Genomic DNA, 27,442 nt, shown 5'->3' on the forward strand with positions numbered 1-27,442 from the left:
ATGACGTCATTTCCGGCATAGCTCCTTGGCTTGTTATGAAAAAATGGCGTCTGGGGCGGTTGTTGACGATTCCTCAGGCAAAGACGCAATTGCAGAGGGGATGTATAACATCTTACAACCAGCCGTGCAGCAGCTGGACCTGCATGTACACTCAGTCAGGTGAATATGCGCCATGCTGTGTCATTTGCTTTCGACGTTGGGGCATCGTCGCCATCACATCACATCAATGCTAACCAGCTAGCTAGGAAGCTAAAACTGTCTCGTGACCAGCCTTGTGACAAATTCCGAATTTGTCATTTTTAATTAATTTAATTAGAAATTGAATTGGCTTTGCCCAATACGATTTTGAAGTGGAATATATTCATTGCAATGGAGAGAATTTTCTTATAGCCATAAGACATACATTGTAATTCATCACGTTTTGGCTTTGATACAAAACATAATTTATAAACACTAAAATTAAATACAAATTACACCGACACTGGCAAAACTATGTTAAAAATAGTCTAATTTGCGCTGGGTTTGTGACGTTGTTTGTGAGGTTTGTTTCGTTTGAGTTATTAAATATTATTATATCGTTCAAAGTAGGGCTGGGCGATATGGCCTTTTTTTAATATCTCGATATTTTTAGGCCATATCGAGATACACGATATATATCTTGATGTTTTGCTTTAGCCTTGAATGAAAACTTGATACATATAATCACAGCAGTATGATGATTATATGTGTTTACATTAAAAACATTCTTGTTCATACTACATTAGTATGCTAATTTTAAACTTTCAGGCAGAGAAGGAAATCACAACTAAGTCAATTTACCAAAACTGTATTTATTAAACAGTTATTAAGCAGTGGCACAAACATTCATGTCATTTACAAAACAGAAAGTGCAAGACATTTTAAAACAAGCTATTAGTGCGCTTTAGTGCATGGTGTCACTAAGATGACTTATCAAAACAACACTAAATTAAAGTGCACTTTTTGTACAGAACGCCACTACAATAGTTTAAAAACATGATGTCACACTAGATATTTCAATAAGTGTCAAATAAAAATGAGCTGCATAATAGGAAATCAAATAGTGTTCGTCCTTTGCTATGTGGTAGGTTCCTGCGGACGTTATCTCCTTTTGCTGGCGACTCTTTTTTTCATACGGTGTTGATCTGGAAATGTTTGCCTCGGCATTTTGATGGTGTGGGCGTGTGGCACCGAATGGTGATGTTGACATGCGGAGTAAGCACTCTTCATTCTCTAGCAGGTGACTTTTCAAATGATGCTACATATTAGCAGTAATGCTACTTTTTGTAGAAACGCTTTCGCCCCACACTTGACAAATTACGGTTGTCTGTTCGACATATTCCCACTTGAAGCCAAACCACCGCCAGATGATGGACCCCCTGTTGGTTTTCTTGGGCATTAATTCTTCCTTCATTTGTTACCGGATTCGCACCTTCTCTCTCTCTCGTATTACCACTCGCATCACAGCTAACTTTAACCATGCTGCTACCTCTCTGCTGCGCGAGGGCGTTTACGTATGTGACGTATGACGTGACAGTATGTGACGTATTTAAGAAGGTGCGCTTGCTGTCTGTGAGAAGGAGACACAAGAAGGAGTGGGAAGAGCCTGTCTTGTAATGCCAGCAGCTAAAAGCAACTGCGTGAAACGTATACTCAAATATCACGATATAGTCATTTTCTATATCGCACAGAGACAAACCCGCGATATATCGCCCAGCCCTAGTTCAAAGGTCAGCCAGGCCTTGCCGTGTCCAAAGTAAACCAAAAATAATGTAATTCGTTTTAGCTGGTTTCTGCTGTTTAAATCAGTGGTCCCCGACCACCGGTCCGGGGACCTGTACCGGTCCGTGATGCATTTGCTACTGGGCCGCACAGAAACATAAATTTATAAACTACCGCATTTTCTCTGACTTAACTTTCGCCTGCCCCACTAAACACACCAATAAGCTTGTTAATCAAGACCTGCACCTGGGGATAGGTTGATTGGCAACACTTAATTGACCCTCGTGTGTGAATGTCAGTGTGAATGTTGTCTGTCTATCTGTGTTGGCCCTGCGATGAGGTGGCGACTTGTCCAGGGTGTACCCCGCCTACCGCCCAATTTGCAGCTGAGATAGGCTTCAGCACCCTCCGTGAACCCAAAAGGGACAAGCGGTAGAAAATGGATGGACGGATGGATAGACTCCTTTGTAATAGTACATGGGACAATGCACATTAATGGACATATAAAACGTTAATGTGCCAGACTGTAGCCAAAGGCTAATTTTTCATGCTCATTTTTTTGCTGTGTTTATCTGCCACACGTAGAAAGCCGGTCCGTGAAAATAATGCATACATTAAACCGGTCCCTGGTGGAAAAAAAGGTTGGGGAACCCTGGTTTAAATGATTGACTGTGCTGTTTTCTAGTGAACGATTCGTTAAATCCTACTGAATCAGCACTCAAGTTGACGTCGCCATTAACTTGGCCAGTTACTCGCTCCTGCCATGCTAGCAAAATTAAGAAAAAAAAACATGTAATATGTTAATAATTATACTCCTGTTAGTCTAACTGTGTTTTTATTAATGTATTTGTCCCATAGAAAGAGCAACAAATACGTTTATTGCTTCAAATCAACTCTCCTTTCCACTTCTTGCCCGAGCTGAGTTCGCTGTGTCAGTTTGTCGGTTGTTGCTACGGATGCCAAACGTCGACTCACTGGATCAAAGAGACTGGGTGAACAAACTACTAAGTGAACGCTGGGTCCCACTGAATAATTCTTCATTATTGAACCATCGATAATGATTCATTGACACTCACTCACTGGTCATTGGGAGCGAGGCCATCAACGTCTGCGAGTCAGGAAGTGAACTGATCGAATTTAGGTCTGTGTGAGCCAGCTTTCCTCTGTTATAATTAGTTTTTTTATTTGGTATTGCAATGTTAAAATCTTATTGCAATGTTGCACTATTGTTCGAGGTTGTTTTTTTACATTTACCGGTAGTTATTATTTGGTCCAGAGAATTCAATTTTATGTAGTAAGTGTGTCCATCATACACATACAGTTAACTGTATGTGTATGATGTATCAACACACCACTGACAGTCAGGTGGATTATAGATGTCTTTATTGTAGTATCCTGTAACACTTTGAATGGTGGCGAGTTCACTTTGGTTACAGGATTATCTCTCAAAAATCTTTAACAGTTGTGAGCATTTCCTTCGGTATATACTATACTACTATACTTTTAACCAGCAACAGGCGCTGTTGTACCACCTCTGCCTCACATACCCTGTATTATAGATACATTTTCATTATCTCACAATGGCGATATAACAATCTCATTAAAATTGCATTAATATTATTATAGGGAGCTCACAGTTAGAGAGAGAGACATGAGGAGTGATAGGCAAAAACTACAACGCTGTTAACTATTGAGACTTTGATTATGCAAACCCCGTTTCCATATGAGTTGGGAAATTGTGTTAGATGTAAATATAAATGGAATACAATGATTTGCAAATCTTTTTCAAACCATATTCAGTTGAATATGCTACAAAGACAACATAGTTGATGTTCAACCTGATAAACCTTTTTTTTTTTTTTTTTTTCAAATAATCATTATCTTTAGAATTTGATGCCAGCAACACGTGACAAAGAAGTTGGGAAAGGTGGCAATAAATACTGATAAAGTTGAGGAATGCTCATCAAACACTTATTTGGAACATCCCACAGGTGTGCAGGCTAACTGGGAACAGGTGGGTGCCATGATTGGGTATAAAAATAGCTTCCCAAAAAATGCTCAGTCTTTCACAAGAAAGGATGGGGCGAGGTACACTCCTTTGTCCACAACTGCGTGAGCAAATAGTCAAACAGTTTAAGAACAACGTTTCTCAAAGTGCAATTGCAAGAAATTTAGGGATTTTAACATCTAAGGTCCATAATATCATCAAAAGGTTCAGAGAATCTGGAGAAATCACTCCACGTAAGCGGCATGGCTGGAAACCAACATTGAATGACCGTGACCTTTGATCCCTCAGACGACACTGTATCAAAAACCGACATCAATCTCTAAAGGATATCACCACATGGGCTCAGGAACACTTCAGAAAACCACAGTCACTAAATACAGTTGGTAGCTACATCTGTAAGTGCAAGTTAAAGCTCTACTATGCAAAGCGAAAGCCATTTATCAACAACATCCAGAAACGCCACCGGCTTCTCTGGGCCCGAGATTATCTAAGATGGACTCATGCAAAGTGGAAAAGTGTTCTGTGGTCTGACGAGTCCACATTTCAAATTGTTTTTGGAAATATTCGACACCGTGTCATCCGGACCAAAGGGGAAGCGAACCATCCAGACTTTTATCGACGCAAAGTTCAAAAGCCAGCATGTGTGATGGTATGGGGGTGCATTAGTGCCCAAGGCATGGGTAACTTACACATCTGTGAAGGCACCATTAATGCTGAAAGGTACATACAGGTTTTGGAACAACATATGCTGCCATCTAAGCGCCATCTTTTTCATGGACGCCCCTGCTTATTTCAGCAAGACAATGCCAAGCCACATTCAGCACGTGTTACAACAGCGTGGCTTTGTAAAAAAAAGAGTGCGGGTACTTTCCTGCCCGCCTGCAGTCCAGACCTGTCTCCCATCGAAAATGTGTGGCGCATATGAAGCGTAAAATACGACATCGGAGACCCCGGACGGTCGAACGACTGAAGCTCTACATAAAAAAAGAATGGGAAAGAATTCCACTTTCAATGCTTCAACAATTAGTTTCCTCAGTTCCCAATCGTTTGAGTGTTGTTAAAAGAAAAGGTGATGTAACACAGTGGTGAACATGCCCTTTCCCAACTACTTTGGCACGCGTTGCAGCCATGAAATTTTAAGTTAATTATTATTTGCAAAAAAAAAAATAAAGTTTGAGTTTCAAATATCTTGTCTTTGTAGTGCATTCAATTGAATATGGGTTGAAAAGGATTTGCAAATCATTGTATTCTGTTTATATTTACATCCAACACAATTTCCCAACTCATAGAAACGGGGTTTGTAATTAAGTGTGAATAAAGGCTGTAGTTTCCCAAGACAAAGTGAACTTATCTTTAATTGTTTACAATTGTCGAATTAATACTGTTACCTCTAAAGTTGTGCAGCATTAACTTTGGCGACTGTTATTAAATGGCATTACTTGTTACCGTAGTATTTGCGAGTCTCTATGCATGCGCCTTATACGGTTGACAGATGACGGCGAGACTTGTGCAGTCACTAATCATGTGCTACACATGCGCTCTGCGATTAGTGAATAAAGTGATTTGTAAGGTTCTACACAAGTGAATCTTGAGGAGGCTCTGCACGTGTTCTTTGATGAGTGAATCGTGAGGTTCTGCAAATGCGCTTTGTGAGAGGTAAATCAAGGGATTCCCATTTTCTCTAAATTAAGCCAAAATATCATAAATAAAATAATGATAAATGGGTTGTACTTGTATAGCGCTTTTCTACCTTCAAGGTACTCAAAGCGCTTTGACACTACTTCCACATTTACCCATTCACACACACATTCACACACTGATGGAGGGAGCTGCCATGCAAGGCGCTAACCAGCACCCATCAGGAGCAAGGGTGAAGTGTCTTGCTCAAGACACAACGGACATGACGAGGTTGGTACTAGGTGGGGATTGAACCAGGGACCCTCGGGTCGCGCACGGCCATTCTTCCACGGCGCCACGCCGTCCCTATCATCATTCGTTTGTGTTGATTGCTGCTGTAAAAGTTGGGAGGCTTTTGTTGTCATGATATTAATGTTTCAAATTTCCGGAAGTTACGTCATCGTAAAGTTGGCCGCCTTCCAAAACTTTTGATAAAATGGTCCTATTTGTTTGTGCTGTGTTTGTGGTAGTTTGTGCAGTTAAAATTGTTCTGCTATACTTTTAGAGTAATTAAGGATTAATGTTTACGGAAGTGACATCAGAAGCCAACAGGAATTCTTAGTTTTCGACTAAAACTGTGTAGTTTGTGTTCCAATCAATAACAAAATAGTCTCATTTGTGTATGTTTTTGCTAGTTTGTGCGGTTAAAATGATCAAATGTGCTGCTATATTAACTTTCCCGTAAGTCTCCTCACCAACCATCAGGAATTTTCAGTTTCAACCAAAACTGTCTAATTTGTGCTCTAAATTATACCAGAGTGGTGTCATTCAGGTTTCAGTGTTGGTTGCAGGTACAGATTACTGGGTTGCACGTGGCATCACATGACTTGTATCCGGTTACTCAAGCACATGTGGGGCAAACAAGCGTTTTGTTTTTAAATGAACAGTTAAACAACAACAAAAAGGCACTTTCAATGCAAAAAAAAACAACTGACATTGAACAACTCGGATCAAAACAGCAAGTGAAGTGATAACGGCGTAAAAATGTCGTAAAAATGGCGTATACATGCGCTTCTCCCGTCTGTGGAAATCGTTCAAATAGGGACTTTGCAAAAAGTTATTAAAGTTTCAAATCATTCCAACATTGTCTTTCATGACTTAATACCATGTTTTGTGGGAATGTTGTCTGTCTATCTGTGTTGGCCCTGCAATGAGGTGGCGATTTGTCTAGGGTTTACCCCGCCTTCCGCCCGAGTGGAGCTGGGATTGGCTCCATCACCCCCCACAACAGCGGTAGAAAATGGATGGCTGTACTGTAATCTCCAGAATTTTTTCTTAAGAGTTTATTGATCCACTCCATCACATTATGCTATTTTTTGGATGATATCTGTCTTGTATATTTGCCTCTAATTCTACTATTTGTGCTAGCTCCATCAACATGCTGCCGTGATTAGTTAGTTACCCACGAGATGTCTAAAGAGTGTGCTGAGCAGTTTGTTACCACAAGTTGCTCATCTAGTTATAGGGGAACTGCACTTTTTTTTTTTTTTTTGCCTATCGTTGACAATCATTATGAGAGACAAGAACACACATCTTTAAACATTTTTTTTAATGATTTTAAAGATGATAAAAACGATTGAAAATTTGGCTATTGGGAGTCACCGTTGTAGCCTTCAAAGCCCTCTAAAACAACTTCAAAACCCTCCAGCAAAGTTTTATATACACACTGCAAGTCTATATATAATGTAGAAACAGACACGTTGATAACAATATGTAATATGTTTAATATTTACCGTATTTTGATAATTGTAATCATTTCCGTAGCAGCGGACGTTTGACTTCTGGCAGCCAAAGTGTGTTTCTACTTCCGGAATCAAACACGAGTGTGTTTTCTAATCATGGCAGACTTCCTAACAGACAAAGACAACTATTTTTTGACAAATGAGGATTCACAACCATATACTTTTGATGCTAAACAAACATACTGCTGCTTATAGGAGCCAGCACGAAGGAAGAGTGAGACGTTGGAGCAGACAGAAATCGGGAGAGTGAGGTGAAAGCCATTTTGACGCTATAAATATGGAAGTTGGAGCCAAGCTATTTCGCCATAAATGAATTACTTACCCAAAATCAACAGGAAACGTCACCGGCTGGACCAGACGAACAACTGTCCCATCGAGTGAGTCACGTTGATATCAATCATGATACACGCAGCACGCCATGCGTGTTTGTTTGTATTTGTTTATTTGAAGGACAATGTGCTGTTACATTAAGAAGATGGCTGCACCAGATTTAGCACCATGCTAATTTCCATCTGTGGTTCTTTTTATGGCGCATTTAGCATCCACAATTAAAATTACACAGGATTGAAAATACACAACAATATTAAAATTACATAATGATAAGCAATTTAAAATACAAGTACAATACATAGAGGGCATGTGAGTTACAAATCAGTGGGCGGTCAAGTTACAGTATTTTAGCAGTTTCATTTAAAGTGCAGAAGTATATAAAGGGCAGCAGTTTTTATCAAAGTCCACATAACACAGCATACAGTGCAGTAGCCATCAGATGGTACCCATAAGGGTGTCATTCAATAGCCATATACACCATTGGTACTGCATACGTAAACAAGATTGCGATGTTACAAGATTAGACTGGTGCCCTAATGGCCATCAGACTGCTCCCTCTAGGGCAGGGGTCCTCAAGTACAAATCTTGAAGGTCCACAAATGTTTTTTTGAAACAGGCTGGGTCCGTTTATTATCGGTCAAGCTTATATAATTGCAGGAGGTAGGTAGTTTAACATTTTCTTAAAATTAAAATAAATATCCAATAAAATACATGAAATATTTTCTTTGAAACAAAAATAAATAAGAACTTTGAAAAAATTTGTCCTCTGCATTTGACCCATCCCTTGATCACCCCCTGGGAGGTGAGGGGAGCAGTGGGCAGCAGCGGCGCTGCGCCCGGGAATCATTTTTGGTGATTCAACCCCCAATTCCAACCCTTGATGCTGAGTGCCAAGCAGGGAAGAATGCTGGTATGAGCTTTTAAACATAACCCGTTAACTGCTGCCAATCAAATGGTGAATAAGATACTCTTTAGGGTTCATATGTTTGTAAATCTGACTGTGTTGAAGTCAGTGCCTCACCAGCCATCAACCTCACCGCACGTTACTGCTCTGTTGCTATTTGTTGTTGTGTCATAGATTTAACAAAAATCTTGCTTGATGTTTCCATATGGCTTTTTCAGCCTCGTGATTTCTTTTTTTCTTAGCTCTGAATCATGAGGAAATGTCTCTTCAAATTCGCGGTGCTCTTTCAGATAGTGACGTTTCAGATTTTCACTTTTCACCAGAGCAACAGTAGTGTTGCATAGTAGACACATTGGTCTGGTACTTGCAGTAGGTAGGATGAAAACATATTGCTCTGTCCATTCTTCCTTGAAACGTCGGTTTTCCCTGTCCACCTTTCTTTTACCAGCCTGAGCCAACTTGGAGCATGCCATTGTGATTTGATTCACATTCAGTGACTGACAAGTGAACAGTTAGCGAAGTAGCGATACGAGACAACTGTGTGCCTGCAGCGAAAGGTTCCATGCACTGTGCACATGACCCAGGTGGTAACAGCCTATCAGCGCGTCGTTGTGAAAGAGATGACAACCCATACCCCGGAATTAGCCAATCAGAGTGGCGTTCTCTCGCTCTCACTCTGTCTCTCTCTCTTTCTCTCTCTGAGAGAGAGAGAGAGACGGAGTGAGTGAGACACGAGAAGTGTAAACGAAACATGGAGATATTTGACTAAAAACAACAAAGAACGTTGACTTGCGCTAGCGATAACTCACAGATAAATACAATTATTATATTTTTTTATAATAATTATAATCATAATAATAAAAAAAACTTTTTTATTTTTTTATTTTTTACTATAATTCGTGCTGGGTCCGGACGGACACGTCGCTGGGTCCGGACATGGACCGCGGTCCGCCTGTTGAGGATCACTGCTCTAGGGTATCATCTGATGGTCAATTACCTGCCTGGTATTGTTAATGTGAGCAGGACTGGTGGTCTAAAAACCAGTCTGTGAGAAGCTGTAAAAACTTGAGTTATTAGTGTTAGTACAACTACAGTACATACACTGTCTAGCCAGCTATGTACAAAGAAAACATGAAATGTGGGCTAATATTTTACATATACTGTAATATGATTGTTGTTGTTTTTCAATCATTGTTCATGTTTTTCAATCAGTACAAGTTGTTGTTGTATCGCAGTGTTGTGCATTACAAACTCAAAACGCGTTTCGTGTTGACGTAGAAGCTCAGAATCAGAAGTACTTTTCTAATCCCAGAGGGGAAATTAAGAAAGCTCGTTTATCTTTTGCCGTAGCTAGCTTTTATGGCTAATACTGTAGCACGGCGATGTGTTACTACGCTAGAAAGAGTTTCTCAGTGTTCGCTCTTACAATAACAATGTCACTACAGCTTGGTTATTATACGCGTTACAGAACGCAAATTAAGTATTGTTAACAGTTTTTGAATGCATGTTTAAAGTGACTTGATTGCTCTTGTAGCTGCCTTGTTAGCCGCCTAGACCGAGTCGTTTTTTTATGTTAGAAAGCGAAAAAAAGCCACCTTTGTCTTCCTGTCTCTCATAATGATTGTAAATGATAGGCAAAGTTAAAAAAATGCATTTCCCCTTTACTTAGGACTAAAACATTTCCAAAAGCCTTAAAACGGCTGGCATTAAGCCCCTCTTAAAAAAAAAAAAAAAAAGAGTAGTCCTGATGCCACAGTAATGAAGAACTATCGGCCCATATCAAACCTGCCATTTTTAGGCAAAGTCCTTAGAAAAAGTTGTTTACCAAAAGCTTAGTGACGTTCTTCTGTTTAACATTGTGTTTGATACCTTCCTATCAGACTTTAGATTCCACCACAGCACTGATCAAGGTGACAAATGATATCCGCCTGAACACGGACGCAGGAAAAGTCTCAGTCTTGGTTCTACTGGACCTGAGCGCTGCCTTTGACACAGTTGGCCATACTATCTTAATACAGAGGTTAGAATACCTGGTGGGAATATCTGGTTCTGTTCTTAACTGGTTCAAGTCATATCTCGATCACAGGGCATACTTTGTTGGAATTGGTAAAGGTCTCTGACCAATTGGCTGTGATATGTGGGGTTTCTCAGAGCTTGATTTTGGGACCCCTATTGTTCAACTTGTGCGCGCTACTACTAGGTCAGCTATTACGCAGCTTCAATGTGTCCTATCACAACTATACAGATGACACTCTGATCTACGTGTCACTGACGGCAGGTGAACGTCGGCCTGTTGATTTACTTCACGCTGCATCGAACAGATCAGTGTGTGGATGCAAAACAATTTTCTTTAGCTAAACAGACACAACTGAAATCCCTGTATTTGACCCACAGAGGCATAGAGAAACTATTATTAGTCACCTTGAGACCCTCTCACTGAAACCTAATAATCAGGTTACAAATCTATGGATAATAATGGACTTAGACTTGAACTTTAAAAGCAACATTAAGTCAATAACATCAGCAGCTTTTTACCACCTGAAAAGCATTGTCAAAACCAGAGGAATAATGTCTCAATCAGACTTAGAAAGACTAATCTTTGTCTTTGTCTCCAGCAGGTTAGACTACTGTAATAGCCTTCTCACTGCGCTATCTAAAGGAGTTGTAAAGCAGGTGCAGTACATCCAAAACGCTGCTTCTTGTGTCCTGACTAGAACTAGGAAATACGACCATATAAGTCCAGTGCTTTGGTCACTGCACTGGCTTCTTCTTGTGCAGAGAATAGACTTTAGAACAACTCTCCTTGTGTACAAGTGTTTTGATTGTCTTGTACCAAAGTACATCTCCGACATGTTTGAGCCATATGAACCATCTCGAGCTCAGAGAACCCAGGTAGTGGTCTCCTGCTGGTGCCCAGAATCAGTACCAAATATGGTCAAACTGCATTTCAAGTTTTATGCTCCTAAAATCTGGAATAGTCTTCCTGAAGATGTGAGACGGGCCTCAACGTTGGCAATGAACAAGTTTAGCCTGAAAACACTTTTAATTGTGGATATGACAACAGAAAGTGTTTTATCTACAGTATTTCATTGATTTTAATTTTTTTTTATTATTATGGTGATTGTATTTTCTGACTTTAATTTTAATTATTTCTCCTTGTAATTTTCTGTAAAGCACTTTGAATTGCCATACTTCTAATACTGATAAATGAAAATTTTTGTGAAAACTGTGAAGTTCCTTTAGGTCATGAGGTTTTAAACCAGCAGTACTTGAATAAAGTAAATCATTCTGGGAAACAAAGTATTTTGCCACCATTATATATTGGAAGTTATAATATATTAAATGTAAAATATTTGTTTAATATAATAGGGATTTTTTCTTAGATGTCAATAGAAAACATTTGCTATTTATTTAGTATTTATATGTAATAATGTATAACAGTTATGTATAGAAAAAAACAGGATTCAGCACAATTACCGATTGGAAATCAATGGAATTTAATTTCTACTTCCTTCAATTCAAATACTAATTCCAATATTTCAAATTCTTCTTCCTTTTTGCAACATTCTCGATTCAACTTGGAATTTTACAGAGTCCTGCTGGTGACTGTAATAATGCTCATCAATGGATTGTGCTTTATTTGTGTTTTTATCCACAGAGAAAGCCAAGTGGAACTGAGAGAACACATTGACAATCTTGCGTCAGGTAATTAGCTTCAAATATCTTGACTTGACATGTATGATTCTCGCACATCAAATATTTCAATGACCATAATTTCCAAGAATGTCATGAACTGACTACTGTGGTACTTAGTGCTTGGTAAGTCCCACTTTTTATTTAATTTGTTTTTTGCTGAAAGTTTTCCCCTGTATACTGTCTTGGTTATTGTGCGACCTAACAAATTAGTCTGTTTATTTTGATTTAATTAGTCAGTTATCTGATTTGTACCGTATTTTTGGGCTATAGATAGTGTACTGGTATTTAAGCCGCACCCACCAAATTTCAGAGGTAAAAAATATTTTTCATATGCTAGTCACGCCGGAATGCAAGCCGCAAATATATACCGGTACGAATGATATTTGTAAATGTTTATTTACATACATTAACTAACGATGCCAGTAACGCGGCAGTAAAATGGTTGATCAAACAAAACCGAAGTCATGGTCATGGACCCATAGCTGCAGAAGCTAGTTCACCAATTAGCTAAACAGACTCAATAACTCCACAGTGACGTTTTAGGGAATCTGAAACAAAAAGAATGCCATTGGAAATTATTAATACTAATACAGACAGTTGTAAACATGTTGGCATATTCGCCAATGCTAACAACGCTAGCTTGATTAAATTACGATAGCATGTACAAATATGCATGAAAACCCTCCTACAGACACAATAAATTACGATAGCACGGACAAATGCGCATGGAAACACTCCTACTGTCGTCACACATGGGACGGTTTAGTAGGTATGAAACGTTTAGTTATATTATATAACTTACTACTGTGACTTGAAGTGATGAATGAAAATCCTTTCGAGCAGAAATGCTATGGACGGTTATACTTCCGGTTCAAGGCACAAAACAGGAAGTACATTTTCAACCCGCAGCAACTGCAGTGAGTGAGCTTGTCCAAAAGATGGCGCAATAACACAAACAATTACACACCTTTTTAATGTCTTCGTCAGTGTATTGTGAAAACTATTTGTTGAAATTTAATTCAAAACATGGCCATTAGCGAAGAAAAATCAATACATTAGCTGCAGGCTACCATTTTATATGCTGCAGGGTTCAAAGCGTTGTGGAATAAGTAGCGGCTTATAGTCTGGAGAATATGGTATTTCACATTTTTTTCTGCCTGTAAAACTTTATTTTTAATAAAATGGGCTTGTGTTCATATATTTGGAATGTATTCATTAGATTTGCATTGCCTCTTAGGGGTAAAATGTTGTATAATTCGGTATTTGTCTGACCTTTTGAAATGGATGAGCCTGTATTTTTTTTTTTATGGTCATGTGTGTTTTGATTTTATTTCAAGAATTATGCCGGATAAATGAACATCAAAAAGTGGCTCTAGACCTGGACCCATATGTAAAGAAGCTTCTCAATGCAAGACGAAGAGTCGTGCTCGTAAACAACATTTTACAGAACGCTCAGGTCTGTAATGAACCTTTTGTTTTTAAAACACAAATTATTCAAATAACTTGTTATATTCTGTCCTGCAGGAACGTCTAAGAAGACTAAACCATAATGTAGCCAAAGAGACTGCGAGAAGGAAGACGATGCTGGAGGCCTCAGGAGTGTTTAACACGCGCTCCCCCAGTAAACCCTGAGCATCCGCGTCTTCTGCCCAGCAAACACTGAATTAACCAGAAAGTTTAGGGAACACACGACATGTTGATGTCTTGCATTGCGTCATCTGATGTCGTAATGCAAATACACTCTGCTTTACCGTATTCTAAATAACACACAAGTGGTTGTTTTGTCTCATGATGAAGGCATTTTTCAACGCTCTTCAGCACGTTTATAGAATCTTTTGACATATACTACTTTTATGAATAAGAACTTTAAAGGAGGCTACTGAAAACTATCTTAATTATGCAACACCCTTCCCCTTTAGTGCTATTCTAGTTATTTATGAATGTATATCATGTTTTAATAATTTTGCCGTCTGTATATAAACTGTTCAAGTGGACTGTTTTCAATTGTTTTGTATGTGTACCTAATTATGTATGTGATTGATTCAGTTACATTAAGACTTCAATCAAGTTTATTTGCTTAAAGTCAAATGATGGAGGATATGACAAACTAAGTGGAACAAGTAAGGCGCATTTGTGATTTTTTTTGTGTGGAAAATACTAATTCTTGTCAACGTGATGTTACATTGCTCAAATGTATTGCCTATTCGAACAGAACTCAACTTGGCACACATATAGCACAATTGTCCATTTTTTAATTAAAGCAAATAATTAAAAAGCTGGAGAATGACATTTATTGAGTATATTAATGACTTATTAGCTGCGCTTTTAGTTGAGTTGTAATATTTGACGGCCTGTTAAAGCATTTAAATTGGTCAAAATATGGCTTTTGAAGAAAAAAATAAGCTTTCGGAAATAAGTTGTAGCCTGACATAGGCTCCAAACTCTCAAAAATGTTTCCTATAAAACGTTGCCAGATGTACCTTAATCATCGCATTTGTCCAATAATGCCACCTGCTATGTACGATCAATAATTCCCCAAATCTCACATCCATCCCATCCATCCATTTTCTACCGCTTGTTCCCTTTGGGATCGCAGGAGCCTATCTCAGCTACAATCGGGCGGAAGGTGGGGTACACCCTGGACAAGTCGCCACTTCATCGCAGGGCCAACACAGATAGACAGACAACATTCACACACTAGGGCCAATTTAGTGTTGCCAATCAATTTATCTCCAGGTGCATGTCTTTGGAAGTGGGAGGAAGCCGGAGGACATGCAAACTCCACACAGAAAGATCCCGAGCCCGGGATTGAACCCAAGACTACTCAGGACCTTTGTATTGTGAGGCAGATGCACTAACCCCTCTTCCACTGTGCTGCCCCCAAATCTCACAACGTAAGATAATTGGAGCCCTTTTATTAGGATGCAGGATACATCCTGCCTGCGACTGATGTAGTGCGTTCTCTCACGCGCCTCTTGGGGGCGCTGTGGTAGCTTTATTCAGCAATAGTTTATTTAAAGGAAAAACTGCATTATAACATATTTTTCACGGACTTGTGTGTGTGAAGTTTTACCGTGGCTGATGGTACTGAGCAACGTCTAATTGGATGAGGGTCATCAAAATACGATATTTTTAAGTTTGAGTATGATAATTGTCATTTCCTACCTGGCAACCCTGTTCCTATATGTCACGTAGGGATTTAATGAGTGAACCTGTGTAGGTTCCAGTTTGTATGTAATTGGTGAGCAATATGCGCACCGATAATATTTATATTTATTGTCCGTTAGGTGAGAATGACTTTAACCGTAATCGAGGCAAATTAAGAGAGGCTAGCATGTTCAATGTGTGTTTCTTGCCCCATGTACAGTCCGCACTCGGCGCCCATATAGATGTACGTTGAGGGGGGGGTTAGCGCTAATCTCAGCGGCGCCACCTTAAAGAAAACAGTCTCGCGGGCCTGTCAATCTCCACGAACCAGACAGACCCTGGCTGGCGGCGTCCCTCTGAGAGACGCTCCCCCATTGGCGGAGCGCGACCGTGCCTGTGAAACGCGCCCAGCCATTGGCCGACGAGTGTCGCGACACGGACGCGCACGACGTCCCCCCCCTCTATTGTTATTGTGTCGTGCGCGTGAGGAGCGGGCAGGATGCACGAGGAGGCGCTGATAAAGGGATCCAGCTAGTGAGAAACGGCAGCGAAACGTAACATGTGAGAAATGAACGCCATTTATGCATGGGATGTATTAATGGAAGTGTCGCCGCTGTTCAGGGAACGACTCAATGTAGACGCGAGGAAACATTAGCCGCTCAACCTCTCAAGTACACTTCAGACAATTGTCAACGGTCTTTCTGTCCAAGTTATTGTCTTCTCCCCGTCTGATGTGTAAGTATTATCAACACTATCTATCATACGTTTAGCCAAGCCTGGCTTCTCCCCCCGGCGCCCACATTCCAAGCCGCATTTGGAAGTAGTAGAAGCTCGCTAAATTGTTGCTTACCTGTTTATCTCGCTGTCTCAATCTTTCCCCCGGGTTCATTCCAGGTAATGTTGTCCCTAAAGATTCCCAACTGGCTTGTACGCGTTCAGTGTAGTTAGTGGACACCAAACCTTAGCATGTATGAGGGCGAGTGACGCATGCATGTGTACGGGAGCTGGCATGTTTAGTGCATAGCTTGTACCAAACAGACATGTGACACGCTTTTATTTTTCCTGGGGATTTGATGTGATAAAGTGGCCTCCAGCTTCAAGGCCTGTCGGGTGAACATCCAGTACAATACAGTACAGTACAGTATAGACTATTATTGTGTCTTGGAAGAGATGGAGAGCATGGATGCGGATTGTCACTACTATACAGACATCCTGCTGCTAAATGGACCTACATTTACGTTGGTCAGTCATCTACTCCTGAAACTATCATGCTGATGTGTCATGTATAGAATATATAATAAATATCAGTGTTGGCGCTAGGAATTTTCAAAACGGGGTCTCAGAGACCCCATTTGTATGACTTGATGGGGACCCCGTTTTTTTTTATTCTTAGCGCCAACACTGATATTTATTATATATTCTATACATGACATATCAGTACCGGAAGGCAAAGCTCTCAATTTACTGGTCGATCTACGTTCCCATCCTCACCTATGGTCATGAGCTTTGGGTTATGACCGAAAGGACAAGATCACAGGTACAAGCGGCCGAAATGAGTTTCCTCCGCTGGGTGGCGGGGCTCTCCCTTACAGATAGGGTGAGAAGCTCTGCCATCCGGGGGGAGCTCAAAGTAAAGCCGCTGCTCCTCCACATCGAGAGGAGCCAGATGAGGTGGTTCGGGCATCTGGTTAGGATGCCACAAAATGCCTCCGTAGGGAGGTGTTTCAGGCACGTCCAACCGGTAGGAGGCCACGGGGAAGACCCAGGACATGTTGGGAAGTCTATGTCTCCCGGCTGTCCTGGGAACGCCTCGGGATCCCCCGGGAAGAGCTGGACGAAGTGGCTGGGGAGAGGAAAGTCTGGGCTTCCCTGCTTAGGCTGCTGCCCCCGCGACCCGACCTCGGATAAGCGGAAGAAGATGGATGGATGGATGGACATATCAGTACATTTTTGGGGTCCCACTTTTTTGTAACCGTTTTGAAAACAAATGATAAATGTATGCATTATCCTGTTATATATCACATTCTATATTGTGTTTTTGGAAAAAGGTTGTCATAAATGTTACTTAATTCATCCATCCATCCATCTATTTTCTACCGCTTATTCCCTTCGGGGTCGCGGGGGGCGCTGGAGCCTATCTCAGCTACAATCGGGCGGAAGGCGGGGTACACCCTGGACAAGTCGCCACCTCATCGCAGGGCCAACACAGATAGACAGACAACATTCACACTCACATTCACATACTAGGACCAATTTAGTGTTGCCAATCAACCTATCCCCAGGTGCATGTCTTTGGAGGTGGGAGGAAGCCGGAGTACCCGGAGGGAACCCACGCAGTCATATTCAAAACATATTACAAAAGAAAACACATTTTTATGCATACGTAAGTGTATTCAGTTATAAACATTCATTCACTTTCTGCTTTCCTTCATGGATCTAAACTTTTAACCTGACTCTCGCCAGATCCTTGTAGTTTGCTGAGCTCCACACAAGGAAGGCAATGCAAACTCCTTCAAGATAGCAAAATATAATGAACCAATCAGGATCGCCGGGCGGGATTTCATAGATGTGACGTAGTGCCGAAGCGACTGTTTAATTCAAACAACAATGGCGGCACGCAGCGAGGAGTCGTGTGCGGACATATTTTCCTTGCACAAACGACATAGATCGTCTACTGACATTGCTGCGTTGTTTCAGTAAAAGTTCTCGAACTTTTCGCTCTGTCGTTATCCAATATGTCGGCTGTTCTGTTTTGGAGTTCCCAGCGTCGCTCACATCAGCCTCACGGGTTGATTTCGATGTGAGAGGTTGAAGTAGCACGTCATTCAGGATAACGGACAAGTGGTTTATCCAATCACCCATCCATCCATTTTCTACCGCTTATTCCCTTCGGGGTCGCGGGGGGCGCTGGAGCCTATCTCAGCTACAATCGGGCGGAAGGCGGGGTACACCCTGGACAAGTCGCCATCTCATCGCAGGTTTATCCAATCACATGCAACGATTTTTTTTTTTACAAGGGCCCGCCTTCTGAAATACATCTCCTATTGAGAAGCCCCACATCCTTGTGTGGAGCTCAGCGAACTGCAAGGATCTGGCGAGAGTCGGGTTACCCAGGGACCCCATCAAGTCATACAAATGTAAATGTAAATAGTACATTTTTGGGGTCCCACTTTTTTGTAACCGTTTTGAAAACAATGTATGCATTATCCTGTTATATCTCACATTCTATATTGTGTATATTGGAAAAAGGTTGTCATAAACGTTACTTAATTCATAAAAAAAAAATAATACAAAAGAAAACAAATGTTTATGCATACGTAAATGTATTCAGTAGTAAACATTCATTCACTTTCTTATTTCCTTCATGGATCTAAACCTTACCGCTGCCGGTAGTTTTTTCTATATTTGTATTCAATAAGTTGTAGGTGTATTTATTTCAGTATAAAAGTGTAAAACGTTTTTTGCTTCGGTAATGAAATGATGATAATGGTGTGCCAGGGCATACATGTATTGTTTATTTAACACTTAAATCTCTAGAGTCTGCATCTACTTCAGATCTATCTGTCAATTCTATGTTTTTGTTTTTTTTATGTTGTATTTTTGTTTGTTTGTTTTATGCCCTTTTTGTCAAAGAAAACTTAAGTTTTTTTTTATGGCAAACACCCAAAATATGCAAAATGTTCCGCAAAAAATATTTTTCAAGGTGGAATATTTGATGTGAAGTAATCGAAGCCTTGGATAGGTCAATAATTCATAAAAACATTGATTTTGATTAAATATTATGTTAGCAATGACAGTTTTAAAGGAAAAAAAACAGCTTTGTTGTATTAGTCATCATTGCAACTTTTTCTAAATTTCATTTCACCTGTAAGCTTTTTTATTCCACTTTTGTTATGTTTTTGTTTATTTTAATAGTATTTTTAGAATGTGCCGTGGGCCTTTAAAATATTAGCTGCGGGCCGCAAATGGCCTGCAGGCCACACTTTTGACACCCCTGCTAAAGATAATAAAAAATTTAATCTGATAGGTGTATCGATAAAAGGCAGAGCCTGACGACCAATAAAAACACGGAGAAGGCAAGGTCGGTAAAAAATAAAAAAACAAAATCCGCGTCCCGTGGAAGAGCGGACTTTTGAAAATGCGCGTCTTTTCTGATTTCATTGCGTAAAAAGACACAAAAAGTGCGTTAACGCCAACAGGGAATATGTACGGCATCATACATTCAGACAAGTAAGTACACAAGAAGAAGGGTATGCCTCTGATGGTTCTGATCAGGGTCTTATGCTGCCGATTCTGATAGAGATCATCCATAAGTGAGATAGGCCGATTCCAATTCTGATACAGATCACATGTATTAACTCTAAATGTTTTGAATCTATTTATAGTGAGTGCTATTGATAGTGTAATAATATTAACACAATATTTAAAAATGTTCCTTATTCTTTTTTACTTGTTCAGATACAATTGTTTGAGCAAAGGGCAGCACGGTGCAACAGGGGTTGGTACGTGTGCCTCACAATACGAAGGTCCTGGGCTCCGGATCTTTCTGTGTGGAGTTTGCATGATCTCCTCGTGACTGCGTGGGTTCCCTCTGGGTACTCCGGCTTCCTCCCACCTCCAAAAACATGCACCTGGGGATAGCTCAGGCTGATTGGCAACACTACATTGGCACTAGTGTGTGAATGTGAGTGTGAATGTTGTCTATCTGTGTTGGCCCTTCGATGAGGTGGCGACTTGTCCAGGGTGTATCCCGCCTTCCGTCCATGTGAAGCTGGGATAGGCTCCAGCAGCCCCCGCGACACCGTAAAGGACAAGCAATAGAAAATTGATGGATGGATTAATGTTTCAGCAAAACAAATTAAATAGTACACAAGAACTAAACACAAGCAAAAACGACTACCTACTATAGGGTTGCGCGATATAAACAATATAGGATATAAATGATGTATACTTTCCCGATGATTGAGCTTTTAAGGGGTTCTTGTTAGGATTTTTTTCTACCTAAAACACTTATTTGTGGTCTGCATCATGTAATAATGGCTCTTTGGTCAAAATGTTGCATACCGGTAGATTATATTTTACAGATCGTCTCTTCAGGATGCGCCGTTTTGTGGGCGGTCTTATTTATGTGCTAACTAAATGACTACAATGGCGGAATGTGGCAAAGCTCTTCATGTAAATCTCTATCATATATGAAAATATTCGCTGACATCACACTTGGGAAAAACATCACAATTGGGGCAAATGAAGTATGAAGGAAGTCAAGATTGTGTTATAAATATCACCGCCATGCCACCATGGTTTGAAATTTCAAAATTTCGCAACTTACGCAGATCATAAATACTAAAAAACAAGTTCTAGTCTACCCCAGGGCAGCTTGGTCTACAAAGTAGCTTACCACCACCAAAGTGTGACTATGGAGTGAATGAATGATGAGTTCTCACTTCTCTACGAGTGCTTAGAGTTTGTAGTGTATAGAAAAGCGCTACCGTATTTTCCGCACTATAAGGCGCACCGGATTATTAGCCGCACCTTCTATGAATTACATATTTCATAATTTTGTCCACCAATAAGCCGCCCCGGACTATAAGCCGCGCCTACGCTGCGCTAAAGTGAATGTCAAAAAAACGCTGCGCTAAAGTGAATGTCAAAAAAACAGTCAGATAGTTCAGTCAAACTTTAATAATATATTGAAAACCAGCGTTCTAACAACTCTGTCCCAAAATGTACGCAAATGTGCAATCACAAACATAGTAAAATTCAAAATGGTGTAGAGCAATAGTAACATAATGTTGCTCGAACGTTAATGTCACAACACACAAAATAAACATAGCGCTCACCTTCTGAAGTTATTCTTCATTCGTAAATCCTTCGAATTCTTCGTCTTCGGTGTCCGAATTGAAAAGTTGCGCAAGCGTGGTATCCAAAATGGCCGGTTCCGTCTCGTCGAAGTCATCGGGAGTCAGTGTCGCTGTTGTTCTGTGAATCCTGCCTTCCGGAAAGCTCGGACCACAGTTGTGACCGAAATATCTGCCCAGGCATTTACGATCCACTGGCAGATGTTGGCGTATGTCGTCCGGCGCTGTCTGCCCGTCTTAGTGAAGGTGTGTTCGCCTTCGGAGCTGTGTGAAAAAAGCCACCCGGCCTCTTCGCGTAAACTTCCCTTAACCACTCGCTCATCTTTTCTTCATCCATCCATCCCTTCGAGTTAGCTTTTATGATGACGCCGGCTGGAAAGGTCTCTTTTGGCAAGGTCTTCCTTTTGAATATCACCATGGGTGGAAGTTAGCATGGCAAGCTAGAACCACAGTGAAGGATGACTTCTCATTCCCTGTGGTGCGAATATTCACCGTACGTGCTCCCGTTCCACAGTGCGGTTCACAGGAATATCAGTTGCTGTGAAATACGGTAGTAATCCGTGTGCGGATGGAGAGATTGCGTCTTTTTATGAACCGGATCGCTTAGTAGGAGCCATTTTGTGGTCTTTACAGATGTAAACAGGAAATGAAACGTACGGTGATATCCGCGCGTTTTTTCTTCTTCTTCCGGGGGCGGGTAGAAGAAGAAGCGCTTCCTGTTCTATGGGGGCGGGTGCTTTCCTTGGCGGTTGCTTGCGTAGAAGAAGAAGCGCTTCCTGTTCTACCGGGAAAAAAGATGGCGGCTGTTTACCGAAGTTGCGAGATCGAAACTTTATGAAAATGAATCGTAATAAAGCGCACCGGGTTATAAGGCGCACTGTCAGCTTTTGAGAACATTTGTGGTTTTTAGGTGCGCCTTATAGTGCGGAAAATACGGTATATAAATCTAACACATTATAATTATTATTACCAATAGGTAAGACAAGTTAGTTTTTCATAGTAGGTCCCCTTTAAGACTATTGTTATATTGTGATAATGCATGTCAATGACACATTTTACCTGTGGCCAACAAATTTGACAGCGACAAGCGACCAAGCGCGTCCTCAACACAATGTAGCATTCTCGATAGCAGCTAACGTCCCTCCACAATGCAAAGCCACTTCTGAGTCAGCAATCCTCACCTCCATAGTAAATATACTACACTACCCATCATAGGAGGATATGCTAACCACTAACCACAAGCTAGAGCTCTTGAACATAAACAAAGTTGGGCGGATTGATACACATATCCAAAGTAATGATACTTAGTCAGTATATGGTCGATACTACAGTGATTAGCTCAATATTTTTAAATATCAAATTATCTTTTGTCATTTTTGTTATTGTTAACAAACACAGGAAGTACTGTAAGTCCATGGACACTGGAGGTATTTAAGGGCAAAAAGTAAAATATTTAAATCAGTGCCACTAGTAGGATTTAATTAAAATATTGAATTGATATTGTTACTTTTTTGTGTTTTTGTCTGATTATAATTATAATCAAAAATTTAAGCATTCAGAGTTTTTTCTCCCTCAAAGCCCCCATGTGTCCATGGAATTACTTCCTATCTTAGCGATTACCATGTCTACTCCTGTTGTACTCTTACTTAGTGTGAAAGGGTAACCTCATCCTCCAGTGATCCAGTGATAATGATACATGATAATGATACTTAAATGCTGTTTATTTGGCAAAATGGAAGTGATGATTATTATTATAGAAAGCGGCTCCACAGTGAATATGAAGATACACAGTTAACTGCGAGCTGCCATGTCAGTCGAGGGACTAAAAATAAATAATGTATCAGAAAGAGGGGATCAGCTTTTGTGATCGGCATTGAAAGGCATTAATCGGCAATGGCAATCACATACTTTTTTACGAAAATTGGCCGATCGATCGGCACATCCTTGGTTAAGATGTAAACCGATTATTACACGTCTGCGTATATACTGTAAAATAAATACATATAGTGGAAACTGCTTAAAGGTGCCATATGTCGTAATGGGACCAGAAATGGTACTGCAATCACGGTCAAAATTCTGTAGTCCCCTCCCACTCTCCATGACTAAGGTTGCCAGATACGCAGCCGAATCAGAAACCTACTCCAAGGAACTTCAAATGGCAATCGATGAGTCCTACACTGTAGGTTTCTCTTGTTTATGCTTCTTGCAAGATAGTTTACTAAGTAATTATGCCACATTTTACTGATGTCGATTAGCCAAATGTATTTGTAAAGTTACGCAGCCATATTTTAATCGGGAGTCGGGACAGATTGTTGGCATTACCCTGCTAAAATGTCGAGTTTGACTGTATGGAGCACCATCGAAATATATTATATATAACAATATATAATATATTATACATCGCATAGGCCTACTTTGATGGCAAGCCAAAGCCAACAGTAAAATTACCGCCACATTTTGTTCAGCATAACTCCATGTTGCATCCAACCTGACGCATTCTCTTCAATTTACGCACATCACCGTCTTTCAGTGCAGAGTGCAATTTTATGAGCCATGTGTCATTGACCCGGAGAGCATGCTAAAAGCATTACACTAGTGTGATGGTGCGTCGCTAATAAGCATTCGTTGCACAAACACACTAGCTTTGTTAGACACGATCATAGACTGTATTAGACAATATAGTTTACATACGAAATGTCCATTTCTATTTATTACAAGTAATAAGAAAACGTAAATGCCTGACTTAACTACCAAGGAGGAAATTAGCAAGTTTGGCGTCAGATGAAAAAATCTTCTCCGCCTTCAATCGTCTTTATCTTTCAAAGTCATCCCAGATACAAATCCTCGTTTTGTTCCTGGCTTTGTTATGAATAAGTTGAGAATTGTAATGAATTTTGAACAGTTTTTCTTGGAATTTGAATGGGTGTGTCAAACCCGGTCCAACTGTTGCTATCATAAAACCTTTATTAATTGGGAAAGCTCTTACTCTTCACTTACTTTACTTAAGTAACATTGTTTACTGTCATTCTCATGTAACAATAGGTTAACCAATAGGAAAGCGGTTCTCACAATAAATAATTGTATTGCTGTGTTTGGGAGGCAAGTGTTTTCTCATTAATACTAAATAAAGCTTCTTTTTTTTACAGTGTGCATTCTGCAGATTACTGTTAGTTGATTGTTATCACTACGGCATTCTGCTCAGAGGAAAACAGTAATTAATGCAAACTATGACGGTATAAATTAATTAACTAAAAATGTGGTTTGATAAACACATTTTTGAATCTATGAAAAACTAAAACAATGTTATTTATCAATCCATCCTTCCATTTTCTACCGATTGTCCCTCTTGGGGTCACAGGGGGTGCTGGAGCCTATCCCAGCTGCATTCGGGCGGGTGGCGGGGTACACCCTTGACAAGTCGCTACCTTATCACAGCAATGTTATTTAGAAAAAGTTATATATATATATATATACTCAGATATATATATACTGCAGATTAGATTAAGATGAATTTAATTGGAAAAAAGCATTGATTTATATTATGTTGCTTCGATTAATCATTTGAGTGTAACTAATAAGAATTGATAAAATACATACCCGCATGGAGTGCCAAGAACTTTAAATATGCGGACATAGTTTCCTCCCGTGCACTGCATGGAGCGGTGGTGTGTGGGTGCTGTGATCTGTGTGGCGGGGAACAACGGAGAGGTTTTTGCATTTTCTTCCCTCAATGACACATGTTAAAAGTCCAAGCTTCAATGTTGATGATGTGCATTTACAGTATTAGAAAACAAGAACGAAGATTATAGCAAGCAGAAGGAAAATCTTTGATATTTCAACTACTTCCCCCAAAATACACTTTGAGGTTTTAAAGTATGTTCTGTTTCCATCCATCCATCCATTTTCTACCGCTTGTCCCTTTCGGGGTCGCGGGGGGTGCTGGAGCCTATCTCAGCTGCATTCGGGCGGTAGGCGGGGTATACCCTGGACAAGTCGCCACCTCATCACAGGACCAACACAGATATACTTGATTACTCGATTAATCGAATAAACTATGAATATATTACTGGATTATAAAAAATAACTGGTATCTGCAGCCGCAGTGTAGATATTGACATAGTACAAGAAAACAAGCTTCAAAATGAGTTTGAAACCACATATGAAATACATTCAAGAAATTCTCCATCTATACTCTGTACTGTGCTATAGCGCTAACATATTTGAGTTATTGTATTGGCAGTATGGGGAAACAATTATAAAAACACTCTTAATTCTATAACAATACTACAGAAAAGATCCGTTAGAATAATAAAGGGTGGCGATATAAACATATAAATTATTTGTTCATTAAATCCAAAATATTGAAATCATAGCTCTTGTACATTTCCAAAGTGATGTTCAAAGCAAACAACAATAAGCTATGAGGACAACCCTCATTGCAAGCAGGTGACCTAGAAGAGGCAATTCTGGTTCTGACTTGGTGGGCAAGTATATGGTCACAGTTTGTTCAGATCCAGCAGCACAGATATCGGCATTTTATCGATATTTAGGCACTGATATACAAGCCAGATGTAAATAGTCTGCCGCTCTCTGGTGTCAATCACATAACTCAGCAGCTTATTATTACTGTAGTTACATTGTAGTTACACTGAAGCGCAAGCTGCTTCATTGTATTGTTGTGACTTTGCTTTTCAGGCTTGAATGACAGTTTGCATTGTGTTTGTCTCCAGACACTATTGAACCATCAACCTGAGAGTTTCATATTTAAAAGACAAATGTGTTTGTAATGAAAGATGCCCAGTGGTTGTAAGAGAGTGGGTCACCATAGCAGACTACTCAACAGCTTTTAACAACTGTGGTTTTCACTTTTCAAACGAGTCTGTCATGCAATTCTATAACAATTTGGGGATTTAAATAGCTTTTGCTTAAAGGACAAACTGCACTTTTTTGAAATCTTGCCTATCATTCACAGTCCTTAAGTGAGACAAGAACACACTTCTTTCTTTTTTTGTGCAGTCTAACTTGTCAGAAAACAGCTAGTATGAGAATAAACAATGAAGCTAATGGGATACATCTATTCCACCGAAAAACCCTCTGAAAAGCACTCCATTTGCAAGCTGTGACCTATGATAACGGCGGTATAGTAGCTACTGCAGCTTTTGACCCACTGAACTAGTAGTCTGCGTTGGTAAAAGTTTATGCTAGATTAGAAATCATGTATAGTACTTTTATAGCAGAAGGTTGTGGCCGTAAATCGAGAAGTCCAGATTGGACTACTGTAATGCCCTCTCGTGGACTAAATTAGTCGCTCCTTCAGGAGTCGCAGTTAGTACAAAGTGCAGTTGATCGCCTCCTCATTAATGTTCCAAAACGTGCCCATATTACTCTGGTTATCTTTGCACTCCATTGGCTCCCAGTATGTTTTAGAATACATTTCAAAATCTTTATTTTCGTATTTAAGTGAAGTGAAGTGAAGTGAATTATATTTAAGGCCATCAGGGGTCTGGCCCCAGCATACTTGGATGATATTTTAACTTTTCGCCACCCACCCAGGAATCTGCGCTCACTTTTGCACACATCTTTGCAACTACTAAGCACTAGAATTAAAAAATGAGGTGATCATTCTTTTCCGCATCTGCACCCAAGTTATGGAACACACTCCCTCCTGTGTTGTGAGCCATTACGGAGCTGGAAGTTTTTAAATCTCAACTGAAAACATACTTGTTTAAACTGGCTTTTAACAAACAATTGCCATAAATGTTTTTAGGTATGAAAGTTTTTTAAACTGTTTTGATATATTTTTACTTGCTTTTAACTTACTTGTCGTGTAAAGCACTTTGTACATCATTGTGAGGTTGTGAGGTGCTAAACAAATAAACCTTGCTTGATTGATTGATTGAGGTTGGTCAACTTTGAAATTTCTTGTTTTGCATTGAGTAATACTGCTTCATAATGTTAAGGGCCTGAATTACGAAAGGTTTGCGTGTACTAAAACATGCAAACTTGATAGCACACGCAAAGCTGATCTACTAAACGTGTGCAAAGTGGATTGCCTCTCTTAGGGGAGCAGAATAAGGCGTGCAATCCATTTTGCGTCTCTGTCTTTATTAATATGCAGTATATATGCTAATCATTAAAACGATCATTAAAATACTAGGAGGAGAAAATGCAAATATAAATATTCAGCACGCGTGAAGTCATTTATCAACACTCACCACCGTTTTGCGAGCACTATTTAGCGTTTTATTTAGCACGTTTCAAAAGGACGCACAAACTGACGTGGCTGTGAGAGAGGAGTGTTCGCGCTACAAAGATGATGGACCGAGAATCTTCCTTCCCA

The 27,442-nt window shown here is 40.0% G+C and overlaps 2 protein-coding genes across 4 annotated transcripts in view; both read left to right on the plus strand.

Moving 5' to 3' along the window:
* Positions 1–14,372, plus strand: snapin (SNAP associated protein). 2 transcript variants are annotated; one of them, XM_061966807.2, is made up of 5 exons: positions 42–159; positions 7,363–7,544; positions 12,060–12,106; positions 13,435–13,553; positions 13,622–14,372. In XM_061966807.2, exons 2-5 carry the CDS (start codon positions 7,477–7,479, stop codon positions 13,727–13,729), a joined length of 342 nt encoding a protein of 113 aa, XP_061822791.1. In that variant the 5' UTR covers positions 42–159; positions 7,363–7,476; the 3' UTR covers positions 13,730–14,372. The 2 variants fall into 2 exon arrangements, with proteins under 2 accessions (XP_061822790.1, XP_061822791.1); XM_061966806.1 differs by lacking the exon at positions 7,363–7,544 and having other exon boundaries at positions 1–159.
* Positions 14,373–15,737: 1,365 nt separating this feature from the next.
* Positions 15,738–27,442, plus strand: part of smad10a (SMAD family member 10a) — a 70,542-nt gene continuing 58,837 nt past the window's right edge. For both annotated transcript variants that reach the window (XM_061966802.1, XM_061966804.1), the window contains exon 1: positions 15,738–15,979. In XM_061966802.1, the coding sequence (XP_061822786.1) occupies positions 15,976–15,979 (4 nt within the window). In that variant the 5' untranslated portion in view covers positions 15,738–15,975. The remainder of the gene's footprint in view (positions 15,980–27,442) is intronic.

This window comes from Nerophis lumbriciformis, linkage group LG11 (assembly GCF_033978685.3).
Source record: "Nerophis lumbriciformis linkage group LG11, RoL_Nlum_v2.1, whole genome shotgun sequence".
Taxonomy (NCBI): Eukaryota; Metazoa; Chordata; class Actinopteri; order Syngnathiformes; family Syngnathidae; genus Nerophis; species Nerophis lumbriciformis.